This window comes from Oncorhynchus mykiss, chromosome 12 (genome assembly GCF_057628025.1).
Source record: "Oncorhynchus mykiss isolate SJ-2025 chromosome 12, ASM5762802v1, whole genome shotgun sequence".
Lineage (NCBI taxonomy): Eukaryota > Metazoa > Chordata > Actinopteri > Salmoniformes > Salmonidae > Oncorhynchus > Oncorhynchus mykiss.
The window spans coordinates 39,541,443-39,568,983 of record NC_143033.1 but is presented as its reverse complement, the minus strand read 5'-3'; the positions used below and the strand labels follow the sequence as shown (position 1 = coordinate 39,568,983).

The window sequence follows — 27,541 nt, the reverse complement described above, 5'->3', positions numbered from 1 at the left end:
GTCTGCGCACCGCCCCTCTCCCTCAGTCCGCATTTGGTTCTGCAAAAGGAATTGACGGGTGCTGTTTGGAAAATCGGTCTGTCTTTAAGGATTACTGAAGCCAAAAAACGAGACTTCTTGAAGACGAAAATGTTGCTTTATTATTCCTAGCACTGTCTGAGACAACTTCGCATGCTCTCCATTGGTAGCCTAGTTATGTATCCTTATCCTGGCGTTGAAATAAGGAAATGGAGAACTCAGTTGATGTCTTCCCTAGTCGATTAAACAAGGTGGACATTACATGGGAAGGACATATAGTCGTTATTCACTAATCATCATAACTGCAGTGCCCGTGCGTCATCGAAGACATGTTTCTGGTGGTTATGGCAGCAAACACTCTGGAATGAAGTGTGAAAAATAACATTCCAGGCGCAGGTAACTTCAAATTGATATGATGTAAAACATCTACATCATGGATGTCTTTAAATGTGTCTTGGGCATGGATGTTGTAATTATTCGTCAAGTTGAATAGTTGGATAGCCTACACATTGCCATTACGCACGAATATTTTCGCGTCCAATTCTTTACAAACGTTAACAGTATGCTATAGTGTTTATATGGGTTTGTTTTCGTTAATGAAAATATTAAAACGAGCCTTTTATTTACGCAAATGAATAGGCAAACACCGTTCGCACCGATGAGGTATAGCGAATCCAACCAAATCGTCTTATGATGGTGTGCCTGAACTTGAGAGGTTTTCTGATACTTCAAAGGGAGTCTTTTCTGTTTAAACGGGGCGTTCATCCGTGTGATATTTGACAGTCTACATATTCCGGAGTTTACTTGCTCAGTAGAGGGCAACCTGTTTCTCATGCCACCACTTGGAGACTGAAGGGAGCCTGCCCAAGATTTGTCCTCACAGACTCTTTTGAATGAAAAGTAGCCTAGTCGAAGAAAAAGCTTTTCAAATGATTACAGGGCTCTGGTAACTTTAACGTTGTTTACCACCTAAATTGTGTTCTGCACAGGCGTCGGAAAGCAATGTTTTGGAGACCAACATTTCGAACATTCAATACATATCAACATGTAGGCTAATGGTTGTAATATTTAATTGGAATTAATTACATGCAACAGGTTGTTTTTAGTGAACATGCACGTTTCTGCAATCTATAAGGAGACAGGAGAGTGCTTATTTTTCACTAGATCGTTCAAGAAATTGTAAAAAATATGTTACAATATCGTTATGATGTAATTGGTAAGTGCATTTTCTGATTCAAAGATAAAAAGGAAAAATCTACGTTTTGAGGGCGAAGAGGAAGGTGTTCTGTGTTGCAACAGGCATTAATTTACAGCAGTCAGAGATGAAGGAAAAGTCCAAGAATGCGGCGAAGACGAGACGAGAGAAAGAAAATGGAGAATTTTATGAACTGGCGAAATTACTGCCTTTACCTTCAGCGATCACCTCACAACTGGATAAGGCTTCAATAATTCGGCTGACAACCAGTTATTTGAAGATGAGAGCCGTGTTTCCGGATGGTAAGTAATGCTACCACTATCAATTATGATTAATCATAATTAGGCCTATGTCTTCAGGAGAAGAGGCACATGTTAGGTTTTAAAACATAATATTAGTCTTTGTATTTTTTTTTAAAACAAATACATATTAGAAAGGGCCAGAAAATATAAGAAAATGTATGCCTTTTCATTGTGTTAATTTTGAAATATATGTACATTTTCGGGGTCATGTAGGTTACCATTGTCACTTCCCCTAGTTAATGTTTCTATGGACAGTTAGAGTGATTTGTCGGAAATGAATCTCCAGTAGAATTTGCCAATTATAAATATCTAAAAGATATGCATCCCACTGAGCACAGACATCAGTTCAACGTCTAGTTGTGATTTAAATTTAGATGAGTTGTCAACTAATGTGAATTCAATGTGAAATCAAAAAAATGTCAACATGTTAATAGCTTTATACTAAATGTTGGGTACCCAATTACGACATTCCTTTACATTGATGACTTTTTGCAAATCCAACCAATTTTCCATTTTGATTCAACGTCATCACATAGATTTTTTTGGCCAGGATACAGCGTTGATTCACCCAGTGTTTTCCCAGTGGGGCAAAGCACTCAACTTTCCTCTTTCCCACCTGGTCATACAATTTTTAAAAATACTAATTTTACAAGTTTAGAACTTCACATTAATAATGTTTCACTGCTAGACATGTGGCTCTAGATTAGGAGTTATAATAAATCATCCAATTATGGTCAATAAAAGGAACACTTCGACAGGCTAAACCTGAGGAAAACAGCCCTCTTCCTCCCTTAGAATTGATCTGTCATCACTCATAAAGTCACAGAAACCTTTAGGCACGGACTAAAAGGGCCACCCGTTAGTTCTGGATAATAGTAGCTAAATGTATGACCATTTCACCATTAAAATATTGTGGAATCTATAAATAATTAACCTGTATAACAATATTACAAAAATAAAAAGTGTAATCCTACATCTATTATAGTCTTGATCATATTTAATTATAGTAATCAAAAATGTGATTGATGTAATTTCAAATATTTGGAAATCAATTAAATTAATATTCTCTTAAATGATTAGGCCAATTCGTTGTTTTTTTTATGGAGCAAAATCAGACACTACCCTAAAACAACTAAATAACATTACTATTGTAATTTAAAATAAACGCAACTTCCATGACAAAACAGAAATGGATTTATGAACTAATTAATTAACTAAGAACCTACTTCGAGAAAATGATTATGCCGCCTCTTTCAAAAGTACAGACCATAGGCCTCCGTTTTAAATTACATTAACTTACAGGTGAAATATTATTTAAGCACTCCAAGTTATACCAAATATGATTAGATAGGATTGTTTAATCTTAATTACAATGTTTCACACGAAATATAGGCCTTCGTTTTAATTAACTGTAGAAATTAACAGTCACTTCAAATTAATAAATAGGCCAAGGCTAAACAACAGTCTGCCGTAACATTTTTGTTTTTACTTTCTCTTTTGACATATTGATTATTCTAACATCAGATGTATTGAATATTTTTGGGGTTTACATGTAATTCACGACATCCTGGTACTGAGAGAGATGTGACCTCCGTCCAACGAGTCTATTAATGGCCGCTGTCCCTCACATTGTCAAATGTGTAGGCTTATTTTGCAAGTAACCAATGCTCGATTTGGGGATGACCTCATCGGAGCTGAGTACCGGCACCATCATTTTCTACTGGTTGAGCGAGCTCCTGTTCCGATTCTAGAATAGTAAATCAAAAGTATTGTGGGGCACCTGCACCTAAATATAAACACTAGGCCTACCGGAACCCAAATAGAGTACCGGCACCTATTTCAGTCCAAGTCAAGCACTGCAAATATCTATTCTGGGGATTCAGAAACTTGGACCCGAGGCAGATTTCAATATGATGCGCAAAAGTTTGTGAAATATAGGCCTATCACCTCACGCAAATTATGCATGTTTATCTCGTGCATTCCATGTGCAAAGTGTGCAAATTACGCAAATATAGGCCTAATTTATTTTAGTTTGAGGCAGTTATTTTCTTTAAAAAGAGTAATAAACACATTTTTTCACACCACCTCAAATTGCTTCCATTTATGCCTATAGCGGGGGTGCAAGTGCAACGTCTGTTGCAGCCATTTACGAGATTTGGGTCTACAGATCCGTAAAAGGCCTGTCCTGCACAGCACCTAATCCCGTCTATCAAACCAAGACACAGGGAATTAAATGGATATTGATGGTGAAAAGTATGAAAATATAAGAGTTAAAACTGTGACCTATTAACCCTGAATGTTTGTCCAAAACATATTGTGCAATAGCCACTATTTTGCATATTTTCCCCAGTTTTGCAACTCAGTCAAATCAAAGCACTCAAAGCAAAGTTAAATTGAGAAAATGTAGGGTGCTCAATGCTCATATGTTTTTCTGAGAACCCAGACTATACAGTGCATTTGGAAAGTATTCAGACCCCTTGACTTTTTCACCATTTTATTACATTACAGCCTTTATTACATTTTTTCCCCTCATCAATCTACTCACAATACCCCATAATAATGACGAAGCAAAAACAGATTTATAGAAATGTTTGCAAGTAAAAAAAAAATTAAACTACTGAAATATCACATTTACATAAGTATTAAGACCCTTTACTCAGTCATTTGTTGAAGCACCTTTGGCAGCAATTACAGCCCCGTGTCTTCTTGGGATTATGCTACAAGCTTGGCACACCTGTATTTGGGGAGTTTCTCCCATTCTTCTCTGCAAATCCTATTTTCAGGTCTCTCCAGAGATGTTTGATCGGGTTCAAGTCTGGGCTCTGGCTGGACCACTCAAGGACATTCAGAGACTTGTCCTGAAGCCACTCATGCGTTGTCTTGGCTGTGTGCTTAGCATAGTTGTCCTGTTGGAAGGTCTGAGGTTCTGAGCACTCAGGAGCATGTTTTCATCAAGGATCTCTCTGTACTTTGCTCCGTTCATCTATTCCTTGATCCTGGGTCTCCCAGTCCCTGCCACTGAAAAACATCCTCACAGCATGATGCTGCCACCACCATGCTTCACCGTAGGGTTTCCTCCAGACGTGACGCTTGGCATTCAGGCCAAAGAATTCAATCTCGGTTTCATCAGACCAGAAAATCTTGTTTCTCATAGTCTGAGAGTCCTTTAGTTGCCTTTTGGTAAACTCCAAGCTGGCTGTCATGTGCCTTTTACTGAGGAGAGGCTCCCGTCTGGCCACTCTACCATAAAGGCCTGATTGGTGGAGTGCTGCAGACATGGTTGTTGGTTGCCTCCCTGACAAAGGCCTCTTCTCCCCCGATTGCTCAGTTTGGCTGGGCAGCCAGCTCTAGGAAGAGTCTTGGTGTTTCCAAACTTCTTCCATTTAAGAATGATGGAGGCCACTGTGTTCTTGGGGACCTTCAATGCCGCAGAGATTTTCTGGTACCCTTCCCCAGATCTGTGCATTGACACAATCCTGTCTCGGAGCTCTATAGACAATTCCCTAGACCTCATGGTTTGGTTTTTACTCTGACATGCACTGTCAACTGTGGGACCTCATATAGACAGATGTGTGCCTTTCCAAATCATGTCCAATCAATTGAATTTACCACAGGTGAACTCCAATCAAGTTGTAGAAACATCTCAAGGATGATCAATGGAAGTCGGATGCACCGGAGCTCAATTTCGGGTCTTATAGTGAAGGATCTGAATACGTATGTAAATTAGTTATTTCTGTTTTGAATTTTTTATACATTTGCGAACATTTCTAAAAACCTGGTTACACTTTGTCATTATTGTATGTAGATTGATGAGGAAAATGTTTTATTGAATCCATTTTAGAATAAGGCTGTAACGTAACAAAATGTGGAAAAAGTGAAGGGGTTTGAATACTTTCTGAATACACTATATATGAAATAAGTGACACTGGCCATTGAGTTCACAGCATTTGACAAATTCCACCCTTCTACAAATTAATAAGATGGACAACCTGGCATGCTAATATTCAACTTCATCACACATCATAATACATTTCAAATTTAGGTTTTATATTTTCAGATGACAGTTGGGACATTTCTGTGAATGTAACACTTTCTTTTAAAACATGTTTCACATGTTTATTTTTCTTTTCTTTTTTTCTGGTGATTTTGTCAAGTCATAATTTGCAAACAGACTTATTGAGTATAAACACACAAAGGTTCCCACTGAGCACACCATGTCATTTCAACGTGGTTATTTGGGAAATATTTGGTTGAGATGTTGATCAATGAGATTAAAACCTATATTCACTCACTCAAAAAGAAAGCCAAAAGTTAGTTACATTTCCAATGTGTTATCACTATGTTTCAACCATCTAAAAGCACAACCAAATTCCAATTCTTTGATGTGTTATTCTGGTCACGATTTACATAGCTAGTTTGATAGCTAAGCAAGCCACTTGTAGCTAGACAGTAACTCCTCTAGTATGTGTTGTTGTCATTTCACAGGATTTGTTTTTGGTTACAGTTTAAAGCCGTAACTTTGAGTTTTTGCCGAAAGTCGATCTTTAAAGTAACTGTCCAGTGTTTCCAGATTTGTATGAAATATGATCTTTGATAAATTACAATATGAGTGAAATAGTTTTCCTTCCAAAATATGGCAATTATGTGTGTTAAAAAGCAGCTTCTCTGTGTTGGAATGGTGTGGGTGTATACCGGTCATTTAAAATATTAATGTCAGCTCATTACCTCTAGGAGGAAATAGCAAGCATTTTTGAAACGATCTGTTTGAGATACAAGCTTGAAGTGGGGTTTTTGAAGTGTTTTTTTTTTCTTCCATTAATGCTTTGGTCACAAAAATGAGTATAGGATGAGTCAACAATGTTATTTGGGTATAAGTTAACAATATATTAACTTTTTAAAGTTATATTTTCACTGGACAGTTACTTTAAAACTGCAACATTTTCTCTCAGCCTCATGGAAAAATGTGAATAATAGCATGAGATGAGCTATAAAACAGCACACTTGTCTTCGTGCCCCATGGCAAAATGTGTAGAATTGCAGGAAATTAGCTTTAAAATGGCAACATTTTCTCTCAGACTCATGACAAAATGTGTAAAATAGCATTATAAAACGGCACTTTATAAAACTGTAAAATTTGTTGAAATGCAGGAAGTTAGCTGTTTCCCCCTCAAAAAAAATCCGTCCCCCACCCCAAAAAAACATATTTTTATTTTTTGGGGGGTTGGAGGGCCTTCCAATTATCCTTCCACTTATACCGTTTTTTCAAAATACCCTTCCATGTAACCCCCATAGGACCACTCAAGAGAGACATAATACTGTATGCCATGTCAAACTGTGGAATTGCAGGAAATAGGTTCTTAAAATGTACTACATAAATCTGGGGGCTGAATTTTCTGTTAATACATACACCCCAATTTTGCCTGTGTTTCAACCATTTAAAAGCACAGCAAAGTTCAAATAGGAATACAATAACAGATTTTTTTATGTTCTCCCGATTGGCGCAGTGGCACTGCATCTCAGTGGCGTCACTACAGACCCTAGTTCAATTCCAGGCTGTATCACAACTGGCTGGGATTGAGCGGCACACAATTGGCCCAGCGTGGTCCAGGTTAGGGTTTGGTCAGGGTAGGCCGTCATTGTAAATAAGAATTTGTTCTTAACTGACATGCCTAGTAAAATAAATTGGAGATTCATGTGTTATATCTGTGCTTCATATAATAGCAGAACCAAATGATTGGGATTGCAGTTGAGACTACATTAAAAATACCTGGTGCAAGTGATCAGTGCCATTTGAGTTTCTTCAGATTAATTGTGAAAATCTCCACAGACCTGCAATGGCCTATGCATGCTATTGATGAAATGAAAATACATCTTCATCAATCTACACACAATACTCCACAATGACGAAGCGAAAACAGGTTTTTAGCAAATTTATATAAAATAAAAAACAATACTCCACAATGACGAAGCGAAAACAGGTTTTTAGCAAATTTATATAAAATAAAAAACAATACTCCACAATGACGAAGCGAAAACAGGTTTTTAGCAAATTTATATAAAATAAAAAACAGAAATATCTTACTTACGTAAGTATTCAGACCCTTTGCAATGAGACTCAAAATTGAGCTCAGGTGCATCCTGTTTCCATTGATCATCCTTAAGAAGTTTTTACAACTTGATTGGAGTCCACTTGTGGTAAATTCAATTGATTAGACATGATTTGGAAAGGCACACATCTGTCTATATAAAGGTCCCACAGCTGACAATGCATATCAGAGCAAATACCAAGCAACGAGGTCGAAGGAATTGTCCGTAGAGCTCTTAGACAGGATTGTGTTGATACACAGATCTGGAGAAGGGTACCAAAAAATGTCTGCAGCATTGAAGGTCCCCAAGAACACAGTGGCCTCCATCATTCTTAAATGGAAGAAGTTTGGAACCACCAATAGTTTTCCTGGAGCTGGTCTTGGTCAGGGAGGTGACCAAGAATATGATGGTCCCTCTGGCAGAGTTCCAGAGTTACTTTGTGGAGATGGAAGAATCTTCCAGAAGGACAACCATCTCTGCAGCACTCCATTAATCAGGCCTTGATGGTAGAGTGGCCAGACAGAAGCCACTCCCCAGTAAAAGGCACATGACAGTTCACTTGGAGTTTTCCAAAAGGCACCCAAAGGACTCTCAGATCATGAGAAACAAGATTCTCTGGTCTGACGAAACCAGGGTTGAACTCTTTGGCCTGAATGCCAAGCGTCACGTCTGGAGGAAACCTGGCACCATCCCTACGGTGAAGCATGGTGGTGGCAGCATCATGCTATGGGGATGTTTTTCAGCGGCAGGGACTGAGAGACTAGTCAGGATCGAGGGAAAGATAAACAGAGCAAAGTTCAGAGAGATCCTCAATGAAAACATGCTCCAGAGTGCTCACGACCTAAGACTGGGGTGAAGGTTCACCTTCCAACAGGACAACGACACTAAGCACACAGTCAAGAACGCGCAGGAATGGCTTCGGGACAAGTCTCTGAATGTCCTTGAGTGGCCCAGCCAGACTCTCCCCATCCAACCTAACAGAGCTTGGGAGGATCTGCAGAGAATAATGGGAGAAACTCCCCAAATACAGGTGTGCGAAGCTTGTAGCATAATACCCAAGAAGACTCGAGGCTGTAATTGCTGCCAAAGGTGCTTCAACAAATGACTGAGTAAAGGGTCTTAATACTTATGTAAATGTGATGTTTCATATTTTTTCTAAAAACTGTTTTAGCTTTGTCATTATGGGGTATTGTGAGTAGATTGATGAGGGAAAACATCAGTTTAATCAATTTTAGAATAATGCTGTAACGTTACAAAATGTGGAAAAAGTCAAGGGGTCTGAATACTTTCCAAATGCACTGAATATGATAAGAAGAAATGTATAGTTACAGTAACCTCAAAATATGGCCATGGATGTGTTACTCATTTAAAGGGATACTTCAGGATTTGGGTTTATCTTACTCTTCCCCAGAGTAAGATAAACTCGTGGATACAATTTTTATGTCCCAGTGTGCAGTTTGAAGGAAGTTGCTAACTAGCATTAGCTCAATTGCTAACTAGCGTTAGCGCAATGACTGGAAGTATATGGTAACTGCTATCATGCAAGTAGACACCATAGACTTCCAGTCACTGTGCTAACACTAGTTAGCATTGGCTAGCGAAACTACCTATAACGCCCTTCATACAGTATGCAGACATAAAAATGGCATCATCAAAATGAGTTCATCTAACTATGGGGAAGTAAATAGTGGGCTTCATTGCCATAATACTGAAGTATCCCTTTGTTTAACTTTAGGCTATTTACTGTATTTAAAAAGTTATATATCGAATTGTGTTTGGTTGACAGAGCAACCAAATATCAGCATTTAAAGGAGATGTATCTACTCCTTGGATAGTTCCATCTGAACCAATGGATTAATCTCATTCTTCAACTTTTATTTTTGGTTGAGTTGGAGACGTGAATCCAACATATCATTTCTTAACTTGTCAACAAGTTAATAGGCTATTTATTGTATTGCAAAAGTGATATTGAATTGTGTTTAGTTGTCAATGCAACCAAATATCAACATTTGAAGGAGATGTATCTTCTGCTTGGATAGTTCTATCTGGGCTACTGATTTAGTCTGGCTTTAATTCTAGTTTGTCTATAAATTAATAATTGATATGTTGGATTCATGTCTCCATCTCAACCAAACATATAAGTTAAGAATAAGACTGAATCAAATAAAACTTTAAATTCACTTTAAATAAAGTTTGATTTGATTTAGTCCTATTCTTTAACTTAGATTTTCAGCTGAAATGGAGACGTGAATCCAATATATTCATTATTAGTGATGGAACTATTGAAGCAGAAGATACATCTCCTTCAAACGTTGATATTTGGTTGCGCTGACAACCGAACACAAGTCAACATCATTATATATTGCTAGATTTGATATCAACCAGAGCTTGAAACCCAAGGCCTATTGTATTGTTTATTTTAAGTAAAATTCTGGGTTGAATTGAAACAATAGCTGTTGATGACATTATAAATGCTATATCGGGCTAAATAGCATCATTGAGTGATAAGGTATGGTCATACTTCATTTGCTCTGTTAAACCTACCCGTTGGAATGACTATTTAGTGAATCTATTTCGTTTTTTTAAAAGTGGAGCTCTCTTATCAATCATTCTAACAAAAGCACAATAATAGTCAGTAACAAATATCAAAGCTACTGCATGTTGAAGATCTGACGTTGTTTAAAGGTAGACATTCAACATGTTTTATACAAGATTTGCCTATGTTGAAATTTGGTTACCATGATGACAATCTTGTGGTTGAAGTGTCACCCTCAAACAACAGTTGATTACTTTTTTGAAATCAATGTATTTTCCAAATGACAAATGACATTGAAACAACATTTATTCAACCTGTTTGTGCCCAGTAGGTTGTTTGCATGTCCCAGTGTCCAGCATAATAGACAAATAATATCACAGCAAGTGAGAGTGACTGTAGGAAAAATATATCTTGTTCTTAGTGACATAGGGGATTATGGATGTGGGCATGAGCAAATAATGGGATCTGAGTCAAGCACAAACTAAAATAAAATATTTAAATACAGCAAAAGTACTGCATAAGGGTGTGTTTCTGAAATCTACTCTCATATGTGACATCTCTCATTAGTCCAACCTTATACAGGACTGGTGGACATGTGTGCTTGTAGGATTCTGTGCACTCACTTTGCATCAGCTGCAAATACATACACTACTTTCAACCTATGTGATTTAAAACAAATACACACAACATAATGAGACAGGATGGAGCAGCTTGAAATCCTTTAGTATTACCATGGTTCAATATTTCTCAAACCTTTATGAGCAGCATCTCAAGGGACAGTTGTCGTGATTGATGTCCCCTTTAACGCTGGCTGGTGTCCATCTTTTCATTTGGCGTAGAAGACATTGTGTCATTAACCCGTACCATTGAGATTGCAGTATTTTACCAGACCAGTCAAAAAATAATGTAAGGCTATATATTGGGTCCTCTTCATAGTGTCCTCTTCTCCTGGAAGCAGCTCGGTAATGTATTCTACACCTATTGTGTGTTTCATCTACAGGGCTGGGGGAGGCCTTGGGCCAGCCTACCAGAATCAGCCCTCTGGACAACATGGCAAAAGAACTGGGATCCCATCTACTGCAGGTGGGATATTTTCAACACAGATACAGTGCCTTGCGAAAGTATTCGGCCCCCTTGAACTTTGCGACCTTTTGCCACATTTCAGGCTTCAAACATAAAGATATAAAACTGTATTTTTTTGTGAAGAATCAACACCAAGTGGGACACAATCATGAAGTGGAACGACATTTATTGGATATTTCAAACTTTTTTAACAAATCAAAAACGGAAAAATTGGGCGTGCAAAATTATTCAGCCCCTTTACTTTCAGTGCAGCAAACTCTCTCCAGAAGTTCAGTGAGGATCTCTGAATGATCCAATGTTGACCTAAATGACTAATGATGATAAATACAATCCACCTGTGTGTAATCAAGTCTCCGTATAAATGCACCTGCACTGTGATAGTCTCAGAGGTCTGTTAAAAGCGCAGAGAGCATCATGAAGAACAAGGAACACACCAGGCAGGTCCGAGATACTGTTGTGAAGAAGTTTAAAGCCGGATTTGGATACAAAAATATTTCCCAAGCTTTAAACATCCCAAGGAGCACTGTGCAAGCGATAATATTGAAATGGAAGGAGTATCAGACCACTGCAAATCCACCAAGACCTGGCCGTCCCTCTAAACTTTTAGCTCATACAAGGAGAAGACTGATCAGAGATGCAGCCAAGAGGCCCATGATCACTCTGGATGAACTGCAGAGATCTACAGCTGAGGTGGGAGACTCTGTCCATAGGACAACAATCAGTCGTATATTGCACAAATCTGGCCTTTATGGAAGAGTGGCAAGAAGAAAGCCATTTCTTAAAGATATCCATAAAAAGTGTCATTTAAAGTTTTCCACAAGCCACCTGGGAGACACACCAAACATGCTCTGGTCAGATGAAACCAAAATTGAACTTTTTGGCAACAATGCAAAACGTTATGTTTGCCGTAAAAGCAACACAGCTCATCACCCTGAACACACCATCCCCACTGTCAAACATGGTGGTGGCAGAATCATGGTTTGGGCCTGCTTTTCTTCAGCAGGGACAGGGAAGAAGGTTAAAATTGATGGGAAGATGGATGGAGCCAAATACAGGACCATTCTGGTAGAAAACCTGATGGAGTCTGCAAAAGACCTGAGACTGGGACGGAGATTTGTCTTCCAACAAGACAATGATCCAAAACATAAAGCAAAATCTACAATGGAATGGTTCAAAAATAAACATATCCAGGTGTTAGAATGGCCAAGTCAAAGTCCATACCTGAATCCAATCGAGAATCTGTGGAAAGAACTGAAAACTGCTGTTCACAAATGCTCTCCATCCAACCTCACTGAGCTCGAGCTGTTTTGCAAGGAGGAATGGGAAAAAAATTCAGTCTCTCGATGTGCAAAACTGATAGAGACATACCCCAAGCGACTTACAGCTGTAATCGCAGCAAAAGGTGGCGCTACAAAGTATTAACTTAAGGGGGCTGAATAATTTTGCACGCCCAATTTTTCAGTTTTTGATTTGTTAAAAAGGTTTGAAATATCCAATAAATGTCGTTCCACTTCATGATTGTGTCCCACTTGTTGTTGATTCTTCACAAAAAAATACAGTTTTATATCTTTATGTTTGAAGCCTGAAATGTGGCAAAAGGTCGCAAAGTTCAAGGGGGCCGAATACTTTCGCAAGGCACTGTATATGACCCAATATACACAACACAAATATGTAACACAATATTTCAGTACTATATATACACAATATACAGTACCAGTCAAACGTTTGGACACACCTACTCATTCAAGGGTTTTTCTTTATTTTTTATTATTTTCTACATTGTAGAATAATAGTGAAGACATCAAAACTATGAAATAACACATATGGAATCATGTGGTAACCACAAAAGTGTTAAACAAATCAAATTATATTTTATATTTGAGAAAAGTAGCCACCCTTTGCCTTGATGACAGCTTTGCACACTCTTGGCCTTTCCTTCAACAGCTTTAAGGAAAGGCCAAGAGGTTAATGCATTTGAGCCAATCCGTTGTGTTGTGACAAGGTAATGGTGGTATACAGAAGACAGCCTTATTTGTATGGTACTGTATGTATTTAGGACAATTGTAGTGTTCTGAAGAGAAAATGCCATTGATGTTACAATGTTTTTGCTATGGAATTTGTAGGCTTTGCCAAGAATTTGTAGTGGATTTCATGCCATGATTAGAGCCAGATGTGATAGAACAGAGTGTGGTTTTTGAAAGACTACAAAATAGAATCATAGAAGGCACTCTTAAGCATACTCCCATATGCTGATTTATGCACAATGCAATGTCTAATATCTACAAATCTAACTGACCTTCTATGTATGTTATTATCCAAAATGGATGGTATATTTTTGGGTCTAACACGTTTTGTTCCCCAGACTCTGGACGGCTTCGTATTCATTGTCGCTTCAGACGGCAAAATCATGTACATCTCTGAGACTGCATCAGTCCACCTCGGCCTATCCCAGGTAAGAAGACATCACTCTGCCTCCATTTTGGTCCTGGGCCATTGCGTATGCCACGAGCTTTGTGTCTGCCTCCCTCAACACAACCAAGGTCAACTAAAGGGCATCTGCCTCCTGAAATGCCTGTTCAACCATTGATTTGACAGTCAGTAAAACAGACTGCAGAATGCTACGTAAAGTTTGCCTAAGTTCACCTAGCACAGATAATTGAGAAGGTATAGGGTGGACACAGAATATGATCTGTCAGTCTATTCTAGGTGTTGAGTTATTTTCCTTTGTGTTTGGCCGCTGTTCATTTCACAATTTGTAGGCAGTCCACCCACTCTGCCCAGAGAGGGTGAAAACGGGCTTTGGTGATGAAATTTCACTTTACATTTTACCCAGACAAATATGATTCTTCATGTTCTGAATCTACCAGTGGGGTCTTTCTCTAAAATATCATTACCAATCCAAAAAGTCGGATTCCGTAACCTAATACATCCGATAAGAAGCACCAAGCTCTGTTGAAAGAGTGGTGCCACTTCTCGCAGTGACTTTTGAGGATTTTCATTGTTGTGGTGGTCTTCTGCAAAAAGTGAAATGAACATGGTAGGAGCTGAAAATAAAACGCTTGCGCTCAGTGCTCCGTTGATATCTCACAGAGGTATGCTTGTTTTTCTGATACATTTTTACGAAATAACAGGAATTTTGCATTAATATGAAAAGTGTATACTAAAATATGAAAACAATACATGTCATATATCAAAATCATTATCTATCTTACCTCTATATTGTTTTATGTTCTCTGGATAATGAGAAAGATGACGAGTTCAACCATGAGCCTGTTAGTTTGCCTTAATTCTCACACAACATCCAGCCTAGCTGACACAATGTTATTTTCCAGATGTTTGACCACTTTGATCTTGGCCATCCTACAAGGGTAAAAACCCCAATAACTTTTGAACAGATTATGATAGAGAAATTTGGTGTGGACCATCAGTTTTTCTTAGCGGAGTTTCTACACAATTATACTGAACAAAAATATAAACGCAACATGTAAAGTGTTGGTCCCATGTTTCATGAACTGAAATAAAAGATCCCAGAAATTGTCCATACGCACAAAAAGCTTATTTCTCTCAATTTTTCTGCACAAATGTGTTTACATCCCTGTTAGTGACCTTTCTCCTTTACCAAGATAATCCATCCACCTGACAGGTGTGGCCTATCAAGAATCTGATTAAACAGCATGATCATTACACAGGTGCACCTTGTGCTGAGGACAATAAAAGGCCACTCTAAAATATGCAGTTTGTCACACAACACAAAGCCACAGATGTCTCAAGTTTTGAGGACGATTTTACCCGCTTCAGCACTCAGTGGTCCCGTTCTGTGAGCTTGTGTGGCCTACCACTTTGTGGCTGAGCCATTGTTACACCTAGACGTTTCCACTTCACAATAACAGCTGACAAACTGCTTGTTGGAAAGGTGGCATCCTATGACGGTGCCACTTTGAAAGTCACTGAGCTTTTCAGTAAGGCCATTCAATGTTTGTCTATGGAGATTGCATGGCGGTGTGCTCAATTTTATACATCTGTCAGCAATGGGTGTGGCTGAAATAGCCGAATCCGCTAATTTGAAGGGGTGTCCACATACTTTTGTATGTGTATTTGTATACTGTATTTTATTCTGTTTACCCTGCCTTAACTGAGGTCCAGGCAGTTTGACTGAGAAGCAATGTATCATTGCTGGTTTGGCTTATATATATATTCCATTAGGACAGTGTGATCAGCATTCTTTGCTGCTTGACATGCCCACTTCATCAGTATTGGTGTTCCCCCAGAGAGAGATGCTCTGTCTATCTAACCCACTCTCCACACATGGACTCCCACTGAATCATCTCATTATTCACACGCAGTGACTGAGAATAGCGAAATGGAGTCAGCGGCAGCCTCCCTCAAGACAGAGGTTTATCCTTAAAGTACTGTCTCTGATGTGTTATACTCTTGGCCTCCACTTTCAGCATACCGTCATTCTATCTGGTTCACTTTCCAAAAGGGTGGAACATAGACATTTGGGGGTGCCCTAGAAGTAGTGGTCCTGACCAAAGCAACAATTTTATGAATCAGTTTTTTAAAATGGAGGTGCCCACATTGATTTTAGTTGAGCTACTTACAGTATAGGGGTGTTCTGCTTACAAAAGTGTCCAGAACCTAAATTATGGAACCGCTGTCATCCTAACACTGCACTCATGTAAAGAGATTGTGTATGGGGTGTGGATAGCAAACAGAAATGCTGATGTCTTGAATGTACCTCCCCTAAGCAAACTTGGACAGACACATTGACGGCTGTGCTCAGAAAGCAGTCGAGAGAACATGTGGGCTGAGCAACAGCAATAACTCAATCCAATAAAAACAGCCCAACCACCCACTCTGAATGTAGCACTGCACGCAGACCTGATGTAAATTATGCTTGTGCACACCTGTGTACGCTGTCAAGCTTATTCAAATGGACCATCCATTGTTGTTGATATCTTGTGTGTGTGTGTGTGTGTGTGTGTGTGTGTGTGTGTGTGTGTGTGTGTGTGTGTGTGTGTGTGTGTGTGTGTGTGTGTTGGAGTGTCAGTGTAGTATGTGTGAGTGTGTGGGTAGAGTTCAGTGAGTGTGCAGGGCCAGTGCAAGTCAGTGTGTGTGTGTGTGTGTGTGTGTGTGTGTTTAGTGTGCTAAGGTTAGTGTTGTTTTAAAATGAACTGTGAAAGACAAAACAGTATGTTGAGAATGCTTCTGTTTAAACACTGAGGTTAACCCATCTTCCATTATAAAATCTAGATGCCTGTTAAGTATCAGTAACCCACATATCTTAACTTACATTGGTGCTTTTACACACCAGTGGCGGTCAGCGCCGTTTAAGATGAGGTCCAATTTTTTTTTTTCATGACCATGGCCTTATTTCTATTACATCATATTGTATGGCTCTCATTCACATTCCATTCACCCGGTTCAATGTAACAGCGATAGGTTTAGGCTACTACATGATACTCAAATTTTCCATATACCCATCATAAGGTTACAACCTAGCCTATGAATGAAAGTTAACAACCTCGGTGCACACAGGTCGAGAAACAAATTTGAGGTGACAGACAGTGAGACATGGACAGACAGTGATATTCAATACCGTTTTGCACAATCTTGCCTGCAGTTGCAAACGAGAGTTTATATTGGACAAATTCAGGTATGTTTAGCCCTGTTTTGTGCCGTTTGCTTCCATTTAAGAAATGTTTTTCAACAGAATCAGCGGAATGAATACACCCCTGATCACTCGTAAACACAATTCACTTTCGTAGCAGCCACGTTGTATTCCTTCTCACATCTATGCGCTCTCCTCTCACCTCTTCCCTTCACTTGTGAACTTCAATGCACAACACATCAGCTGTATGTGACCAGGCAGAAAAAACTTTCCAAGCTAAACCACTACGCACAGCCTACATCGTTGTCACCATATTAGCTAAAGTAAAGTTATAGTCAGCATAGCTAATAGCACTAACGTGTTAGTAAACCCACAGTCAGTAAGCAGTTACACTGATGGGCCCCGGTGGTAATAAATTAGTAATACCAAAAGCTTACCTTGACTTGGAAGAGTTCCAGTGTCATGTTGGGAAAGTCATAGCCAGCTAGCAAACATAGCATCCCTCTGTTTGAGCAGGGTGTTTCAGTAGGCTAAATTAACTAGCTGCATTTGCTAGCAAAGTAAGTGAAACTGAAAGTGAAAAAAAGTATGAAATCTATATTTCTGTCTTGCTTCTCCTTCATTTTGGAAGATATTAATTAGTTCAAAACTGTTCAACTATTGTCTTTCTCTCTCTTTAAGTCAACTACTCACCACATTTTATACACAGTAGTGCTAGCTAGCTGTAGCTTATGCTTTCAGTACTAGATGAATTCTCTGATCCTTTGATTGGTTGGACATCATGTCAGTTCATGCTGCAGTTCATGCTGATTGTCACGTTTGTCGTATTGAGGAGACCAAGGCGCAGCGTGATATGAATACATACTTCCTTTAATAAAGAAAGAACACTAAACAAACTAACAAAATAACAAAACTAACGTGACGCTATATAAACCGAGTGCTGACAGGCAACGACACATAGACAATAACCCACAAAACCAAAATGGAAGATGGCAACCTAAATAGGATCCCCAATCAGAGACAACGATAAACAGCTGCCTCTGATTGGGAACTATTTCAGGCCACCATAGACCTACAATAAACCTGGAATAACAAACACCCGTAGATATACAAAAAACAAGTAAACAAGTATACCCACCCTCGTCACACCCTGACCTGACCAAAATAATACATAAAACATAGAAAACTAAGGTCAGGGCGTGACACTGATAGGCTGGAGGACGTCCTCTGGAAGTTATCATAATTACTGTGTCTATGGAAGGGGGTGAGAAACAAGCGCCTCCTAGGTTTTGTATTGAAGTCAATGTACCCAGAGGAGGACGGAAGCTAGCTGTCCTCCGGCTACACCATGGTGCCACCCGAAAGAATGCTGTTGAGGCTACTGTAGACCTTCTTTGCAAAATAGTGTGTTTTAATCAATTATTTATGATGTGATTAAATTGAGTATAGTTTTATCTAAACAGGATAGATTTTTACATTTTTTACAATAAAACATTTTATGAAATTCACTGAGGAGGATGGTCCTCCCCTTTCTCCTCTGAGGAGCCTCCACTGTTACACACATATTTCACTTGTTGCTCCTGAACACCATTTCTCTGACACCAAAAAGCAGAGCAGTCCTCTATGCTCAGTCCCAATGCTCTCTCACTACAAAGCATGGATTACCCGAGCCTAACTGAAGAAACCAATTTGTTGTTGAAGTGGGGAGCAGTGACCCGCTCGCTGAGTGACCCAGCCCCCAAATTTGAGAGGTAAAATAGATCAGAGAGGAGCCTAGACGGTGTTCTGTGTTGTCATGCAAATGATTGGTTCTTTCATAAATTAACCCGAGTGTTTCCTGACATCATCCGCCTTTGAGGCGGAGCTGAAAGTGATGCAGAGATCGATTTTTGTCCCCTTCCTCACTTCCAACACACACACATATGCATGTACGCATGCAGGCACAGGCACTCACACAGACACACACTCACATGTACGCACGCGAGCACACACATGTACGCACGCGTGCACACACAAACACACACACACAAAGTCAGTGTCCCCCTTCAATAGGCATTTCTCTTTGATAATGTAATCACTTGTAATGACAGAGTATCATCCTGCTAAATGATCAAAAGACCTCAAAACACCATTCAGAAAGACTCTGTCTTCTTCACTGTTGTTTTAAGATGGAACCAGAGAAGAAGGCAGACATTTTACGTGCCCCCAACCGATTGTGTTTTCTTGTTTGTTTGTTTGCGTTGTTTATAACTTTTTTTTCTTATTCTTATCCATATTTTTTTAAAACTGCGTTGTTGGTTAGTTAGGGGCTCGTAAGTAAGCATTTCACTGTAACCTGTTGTATTCGGCGCATGTGACTAATAACATTTGATTTGATTTGTTAGGGGTCACATGTCACTGAAGAAATTATATGCTGGTCTCTAACGTATATAATGCAACTTGTCATCTTCTCAAATTTCAGGCTGATAAAGCTTGATGTGATGTGATTAACCGGTGCCCCCACACATTGACTCTGTACCGGTACCCCCTGTATATCGCCTCCACATTGACTCTGTACCGGTACCCCCTGTATGTAGCCTCCACATTGACTCTGTACCGGTACCCCCTGTATGTAGCCTCGCTATCGGTATTTTACTGCTGCCGTTTAATTATTTGTTATTTTATTTTCTATTTTTTATACATCTATTTTTTACTTAACACTTATTTTTCTTAAAACTTCTTAAGCATGGTTCGTTTAGGGCTTGTAAGTAAGCATTTCACCTGTTGTATTCGGCTCATGTGACAAATAACATTTGATTTGATTGATTTGTTTCTGTCAGGTGGAGCTGACGGGCAACAGTATATTTGAGTACATCCACCAATCAGACCATGATGAGATGACGGCCGTGCTCAGCGCCCATCAGCCCCTCCACCATCACTTCCTGCAAGGTGCCTAACATGCTAGATTCATTCACTCTCCTTTTCTATTTTCTCTTTCTCCTTTTTTCTTCCTCTCTTTCTGTCTTTCTTATTCTTTCTCTGTCTTTCTTTCCATTTCCTTTCCCTTTCTACTTCTGTCTCTCTCTCTCCGAACCAAGTCAGTTGATCACGATTTTCCCTCATGCAAAATGTACTCAACTCTCTGTATGTTTCTAAGTAACAGTGTTGCTACTTCAATGAGGTCTACCTCTACCGTAAGAAGGAAGGCAACTATAACAACATAGTACAAAGTACAATGTGTAGCACCATGATGCATAATACAAGATAAAACTCAGGCAGTCTCTCTCTCTCTCTCTCTCTCTCTCTCTCTCTCTCTCTCTCTCTCCCCTCTCTCTCTCTCTCTCTCTCTCTCTCTCTCTCTCTCTCTCTCTCAGAGCAGCAGGCAGGTTTTCATTATCTTAGTCTAGGAGCAGCATCTTAAGTCTTATGTGATAACAGCACTCGACATTCTGTGGAGTACCATCTTTGGGGGAGTTTAATAAGACCAAAAGCAGTAGCTACTCTTCCTGGGGTCCACACAAAACATAGACAAGAACAGCTCAAGGACATTTAACCAGGGTTTGTGTGTGTGACTGTGGTGGTGAAATGTTTTTATTTTGTCTATGTCTCCTCTCTCTGTCTGTGTCTGTCTGTGTGTGTGCGTGTGTGTGTGTGTGTTACAGAGTACGAAATTGAGCGCTCTTTTTTCCTGAGGATGAAGTGTGTATTGGCCAAGCGTAATGCAGGACTGACGTGTGGAGGATATAAGGTACTACTATAATGAAATTAAATATTTGAAATCACATTTCCTAGTTACTGTATTCCATGATAATCTGCGTCTCTGGAAGTAGTAAACATGAATATCAATATAAGAGAGAAATATAAGAGAGAAAGTAACTAATTCAAATTAAACACCTACAATTGAAATGTGTCAGTTCAAAACAAATATTTCTTCTTTCTTCTATTTTGAGATTAAAATGTTGTTGTTCAATTGAGGCTATAATGTTATTATAGTGTTATAACAGTGTTAACAGGTTATTTGAAACTGCATATTGTTTGTCTGAGAGTCTCAGCAGCTGCAGCATTTCCACTTGACTCACTCAAATCTCCAACAACAACTACCTCTTCTAAAACCCTCCTCTCTGGATGCAACGGCAATATTCTTCACTCCCTACTTCTTCCCTCTCTTCCCCTCGTCCCCTATAATATACATCGCCTAGCAGATTGCAATTGAGATCTGTTGTAAATTTACAGTTGAAGTCGGAAGTTTTACATACACTTTAGCCAAATATATTTAAAATCAGTTTCACAATTCCTGACATTTAATCAGAGTAAAAATACCCTCTTAGGTCAGTTAGGAGCACCGCTTTATTTTAAGGATGTGAAATGTCAGAATAATAGTAGAGAGAATGATTTATTTCAGCTTTTATTTCTTTCATCACATTCCCAGTGGGTCAGAAGTTTACATACACTCAATTAGTATTTGGTAGCATTGCCTTTCAATTGTTTAACTTGGGTCAAACGTTTTGGGTAGCCTTCCATAAACTTCCCACAATAAGTTGGATGAATTTTTGCCCATTCCTCCTGACAGAGATGGTGTAACTGAATCAGGTTTGTAGGCCTCATTGCTCGCACACTCTTTTTCAGTTCTGCCCACAAATGTTCTATGGGATTGAGGTCAGGGCTTTGTGATGGCCACTCCAAGACCTTGACTTTGTTGTCCTTAAGCAATTTCAAACAGTTCTATTTTTGTTTCATCAGGCCAGAGAACATTTCTCCAAAGTACAATCTTTGTACCCATGTGCAGTTGCAAACCTTTGTCGGGCTTTTTTATGGCGGTTTTGGAGCAGTGGCTTCTTCCTTGCTGAGCGGCCTTTCAGGTTATGTCGAGATAGGACTCGTTTTACTGTGGATATAAATACTTTTGTACCTGTTTCCTCCAGCATCTTCACAAGGTCCTTTGCTGTTGTTCTGGGATTGGTTTGAACTTTTCGCACCAAAGTACGTGGTACCTTCAGGGGTTTGGAAATTGCTCCCAAGGATGAACCAGACTTCTGGAGGTCTACAATGTTTTTTTCTGAGGTCTTGGCTGATTTCTTTAGATTTTCCCATGATGTCAAGCAAAGAGGCACTGAGTTTGAAGGTAGGCCTTGAAATACATCCACAGGTACACCTCCAATTGACTCAAATTATGTCAATTAGCCTATCAGAAGCTTCTAAAGCCATGACATCATTTTCTGGAATTTTCCAAGCTGTTTAAAGGCACAGTCAACTTAGTGTATGCAAACTTCTGACCCACTGGAATTGTGATACAGTGAATTATAAGTGAAATAATCTGTCTGTAAACAATTGTTGGAAAAATTACTTGTGTCATGCACTAAGTAGATGTCCTAACCGACTTGCCAAAACTATAGTTTGTTAACAAGAAATTTGTGGTGGTTGAAAAGCCAGTTTTAATGACTCCAACCTAAGTGTATGTAATCTTCCGACTTCAACTGTACATTGCCAATAAACAAGCCGTTTATGTTAAGTAGTAGAATAAATCATCTGTGTGAACTGGGCGGCCGCTACTGAATGGCCGGACAAGTATAGGTTAACAGGAAGTGAGGAAGATAAATAGAGCCATTAGCATCTAGGCACGTGGCTGTTCCAGGGAGGGAGGGCTGGAGGGGAGCAGTGGAGGAGGGGGGAGTGGAGAGGGGCACTTAGTGGGGTGCAGGCTGAGTTTGAGCCTGCTCTTGCTTTCATGGAGTTAGTGAGAGCAAGTTTGCTGCATTACCAACTATGTTGTATCTCAATCTACCGTATCTAACTATCTGCTCCACCTAAATATGGACACAAAACCACATTCTGGACACATAAGGCAAGGTGTAAAGCCTCTCTGTCTAGCTATATATATGTCTGTATCTGTATCTATCTCTATATTGCTGTCTAAAGCCCCTCTCATCTCTCTGCTCCGCAGGTGATCCACTGCAGTGGGTATTTGAAGATCCGTCAGTACGTGATGGACATGGCGCTGTTTGACTCGTGTTATCAGATCGTGGGTCTGGTGGCGGTGGGCCACTCCCTGCCTCCCAGTGGTATCACAGAGATCAAGCTCCATAGTAACATGTTCATGTTCAGGGCCAGCCTGGACCTCAAGCTCATCTTCCTGGACTCTAGGTATGGGAGTGAGTGGGCAGCAGCTACTCTTCCTGGGGTCCTGCGAAATTAAGGCAGTTTATACAGTCTCTTATGGCATGTCTTGTGGGGTATGCATGGGTGTCCCAGCTGTGCGCCAGTAGTTCAAACAGACAGCCCAGTGCATTCAACATGTCAATACCTCTCACAAATACAAGTAGTGATGAAGTCAATCTCTCCTCCACTTTGAGCCAGGAGAGATTGATATGCACATTATTAATATTAGCTCTCTGTGTACATCCAAGGGCCAGCCGTGCTGCCCTGTTCTGAGCCAATTGCAATTTTCCTAAGTCCCTCTTTGTAGCACCTGACCATACGACTGAACAGTAGTCCAGGTGCGAAAAAAACTATGGCCTGTAGGACCTGCCTTGTTGATAGCGCTGTTAAGAAGGTAGAGCAGAGCTTTATTATGGACAGACTTCTCCCCGTTTTAGCTACTGTTGTATTAATATGAGGGAGGGAGGGAGGGAGGGAGGGAGGGAGGGAGGGAGGGAGGGAGGGAGGGAGGGAGGGAGGGGAAAAAACATACCCTATGTAAAATGAGACAGAAAAATAGAATTAAAATAAAAAACAAACACAACAAAGGATGTGAACATCATGATTTAAAATGTTTTGCTTTTGACTCCTGAACTCTGGATTCAAGGGTGGCTGAGTTGACGGGACACGAACCCCAGGACCTGATCGAGAAGACACTATACCACCACGTGCACGGCTGTGACGCTTTCCATCTACGCTTCGCTCACCACCTCTGTGAGTCAGTCCCCCTCTGTGGCCACATTGTGACACTTCTAACTAAACAACCCACACTCTCCTTGAGAGGGTTAGGGTTTCTGTAAGTGGCAACTGTGGAGTTTCTCACAGAATATGCATGCAGGTTTAAGAGGAAAATAAAAATGATACAGTATTCATGACTCAAGGTATTCATGAGTATGTCAATGGAGCTGAGCCTTTTGCAGTCACTCTCTCCCAAGCATTCTCTGGCTATGTGCACTTCTCTTTCTCTCCCTCAGTCTTTTACCCAGGCACAGTGCAGTCTGGGATTTGATCTCTCACCCCCATCTTTCTCTCTCACCCCTCCCTCTTCTGCAGTGTTGGTGAAAGGGCAGGTCACCACTAAGTACTACCGTATGTTGTCCAAGCACGGGGGCTGGGTGTGGGTGCAGAGCTACGCCACCATCGTCCACAACAGCCGCTCCTCCAGACCCCACTGCATCGTCAGCGTCAACTATGTCCTCACGTGAGTCAACACTTTCACCTTTCGACCTGAGTGGTGCTGTGACAGGTGAATCATGTCCTTAAAAAAACGTCCTTTTAATAGTCTTGGACATTTTGGGGAAGAAAGTCTGGGTTTGTAAGGTGGTGCACCCGGTGTGTGTGTGTGTTATGCTAATCCAAGCTGTTCTGTGCTGTATGTATATGTCTCGCCACAGGGACGTAGAGTATAAAGATATGCAGCTGTCTCAGGAGCAGAGTCGAGCGGCCAAATCCAGCTTGGTCTTTAAGAGTGGCCCGGCCTCCTCTCAGGACCCCCGCAAACAACATAAGGCCAAAGCAGTCAAGATCAAGAGCAAACTCAAAACAGCCCCCTACCCTCAGGTACTACTGCTCCTCACACCGAGTTACTAATGCTGTTCATATGCACATACAGTAGCCGATATTATGATGAATAGCTTTTGCTAGTTTGGAAAAAGAGGAGACACTATTCACAATCAGTAACTTTCCTCTTGAAAAGGAAAATATAACAAAGTGACTTGATTCTTTGTCATAGCTCAACAAATGAGCTGTACTCAGCACTGTCTTCATTGCCTGTCGTTGATAGAAAAGAACAACACCACCATAACCTGCTGTCTATTACCTCCACCTCCAGCCCAACATCACCTACCATCCAGACAAGCTGGACTGCTCCCCCCAAGGAGAGGCCTGGAAGGAGAGCCCCCCGTACACTCTGACCCCCTGCCAGGGGCAGAGCTCTGGCCCCTCTGGAGGCCCAGAAGCTGAAGAGGTCCTGTTTAGCATCAGCGCCCCGTATGGCCTCTCCTTCCCCAACCCATATGGGCACCTACCCCACACGAACTCCCAGAGGAGGGTGCGACCCACCCAGGGTTCCTCTTCCGCCTCGCCCTCCCCGGCTTCCCCCAGCCTGGCCGCCCGGCAGCTGCTCAGCTCCCTGCAGGATCGAGGGGGCGAGGAGCGCTGGAGCTGTGCCAATGCCAAAACCCATCCCGGTCACGTCCCGAGGCCCTCTGTTGCATCGTGTGCCATCACCACTGCCACTGCAGCAGCGTATTCCGGTATGGCTCTGGCTCAAAAGCATGGGGAAAGGCGCGCTCCCAATCAGTGCTGAGGAACGCAGAGCTCTTTCCACAAGCTTTTAAATGCACCACTAACTGATATAATCAGTTTACACTAGCAATGCTACATTTAACCAGAAATGGTACACTGTAACTGAAAACTGTAATTGATACGGAAATGTGGGGTATTATCAACAGTCAAATACTGAGAAACATTTTACTGCAGTATACTGTAAATGAGGGTGCATTCTGGGAACATTTGTGGGTGGGGAATGAATTGCTATATTTCAAATGATACTGTAATTCAGTCTCACAGAATACAGTACCGTACCGTATTTTTTGAGCGCCAAAAACCTTTTGACCACTAGTGGATGCATGGTATAATTGTCTCTGGCTCATTAACATATTTTGAGACGTGCCTTGTAAGAGGCTATATTTGTTGCACCATTACTGAAAGTGCTGTACCAATTGAATTGCTATGTGGTAGTAGTGCCCCATCATTTAAAAATGTATAAGGGACAGATTGGTGTGGCAGCAAGTCTTAAACCAGCGACTTACCAAACTTCTAGAGGTGTCTGGCCTCTATAGCATTTTAGTCTGAATCTCATGGAGCATTTAATTTCTTCACAGGCCCTACAGCGAGCAGGGGGTACTCCCCCAGCGAACCCCTCCATGGCGTCCTCTCCAGCTGCGCGACCCTGCGCCCTATCAGCAGGTACAAGGAAGAGCCCTACGAGCATCACACACTTGGCCAGAGGAAGACCACAGAGGACCGCCTGCCCTCCCAGTCACAGGCCACAAAAGAGGACAGCAAGCTGCCGTTCAACCGAGACCACCTCCACAAGGTCTCAGAGGGAGGTGGTTGCATAGTAGGGGAGAAGCCTTTGTCCTGTCCTCTGCTGAGTAGCTCTGTGCTGGAGAAGGCGAGCTATAAGCAGTCCGGGTCTCTCCACGGCCTGGGCCAGCCCTTCCCCATGCAGGTGGTGCTGGAGCAGCACAGGAGGCTGTGTATGATGGAGTCCCCCTACAGCCACAGTGCCACTGGCCCCTTGGAGCACACGGACAGCAATTGGGAGCGGAGGACCCCCAAGCTGCTGGAGCCTGAGGCGGGGGAGAGGAGGATGTGGATGGGGGTTGGAGTTGAAGTTGGGGTTGGGATGGGGGTGGGAGTTGAAGTTGGGGTTGGGATGGGGGTGGGAGTTGGGGCAGGCCTGCCGGCCCAGGCTCCGTACATGTCTTTGAATCTCCACCACGTCTTGGCCAAACACAGCTCCTTCCAGGCCCCGCCCTACGCTGCCCTCGGCCATTTGTCGGACAGCTACGGTTACCGTGGTGATGAAATGGGTTCTTTTGGCTACAAGAGCCAAAGCCCCGCCTCTGGCTCCTCCCCTGAGACCCACAGGGAGATCCCTCATTACATCGGCACGTCCGTCATCATCACCAACGAGAGGTGACACGGCCTGGGATTGAAGGTCAAGAAGGGACAGACACCCTTAGACTTCAGCCCTTTTGGTCAGAAACAGACCATGACCAAAAGCTGTATCAGTGACTATGTTACTGCGTCAGACATAAGTCGAGTCACTTTCTGGGGACCCCCATTTCTGTTTTTCCCGATGCTTTCTACACAGATAAACCAACGTCAGACTCCTGTAAGGAGCAGCCAGGAATTTCAGGTTTCTTGAATACATTATATTTTTGGCATACAGTTTAGCCAATAGCATATGTAATGCATTGCCACATTCTAGATTAAAGCCATTTCTTTTGATAAGTCCTCAATCACCTTTGAGCCATACAGTACATCATTTGAGGTACAAATTGCCTGTGAAGAATACACCCCTCTAATGTTGTAACTCATAGAGGTACCTATCCTACAGACCTGAACAAGAAGAGACTATAGAATGTAGCATGAGTTCAACCCAATTCGCAAGCTAGTTCAAGTGCAAACTGTTTCCAATGCACGTATAAATTATGCCAACAGAAAAATTACAGTTGCAAAAGTATTGAACGTGGACAATGTCTCGCACACAGTAATGAGGGAAAATATCCTTCATCCTCTTTTGAAGTTGGAATTCATTTGGTATATTCTACCCATGGCAGAGATTGGAAACGTAATGTGTTTATTTATTATTGTGCAACACAAAGCAGCTTGCTTATTTATGAAGGAAACTAGGGTCTAACAAGTATAATGAAAAAAATATATACTGCATTGGGGGAAATGAAATGAAATAAAACAAGGTAGTTTGCTTTCATTCTGAATAAACAATTCAAATGAAATGTCAT

General features: G+C 41.0%; 1 protein-coding gene across 2 annotated transcripts; it reads left to right on the top strand.

Annotated features, from left to right (window-relative positions):
- On the top strand, nucleotides 1-27,541 carry sim2 (SIM bHLH transcription factor 2). 2 transcript variants are annotated; one of them, XM_021623721.3, is made up of 12 exons: nucleotides 1-414; nucleotides 1,318-1,515; nucleotides 11,139-11,221; nucleotides 13,584-13,673; nucleotides 19,652-19,760; nucleotides 20,474-20,559; nucleotides 22,753-22,952; nucleotides 23,614-23,720; nucleotides 24,060-24,207; nucleotides 24,401-24,566; nucleotides 24,838-25,261; nucleotides 25,892-27,541. In XM_021623721.3, exons 2-12 carry the CDS (start codon nucleotides 1,341-1,343, stop codon nucleotides 26,713-26,715), a joined length of 2,412 nt encoding a protein of 803 aa, XP_021479396.3. In that variant the 5' UTR covers nucleotides 1-414; nucleotides 1,318-1,340; the 3' UTR covers nucleotides 26,716-27,541. The 2 variants fall into 2 exon arrangements, with proteins under 2 accessions (XP_021479396.3, XP_090048580.1); XM_090192454.1 differs by having other exon boundaries at nucleotides 7-1,515.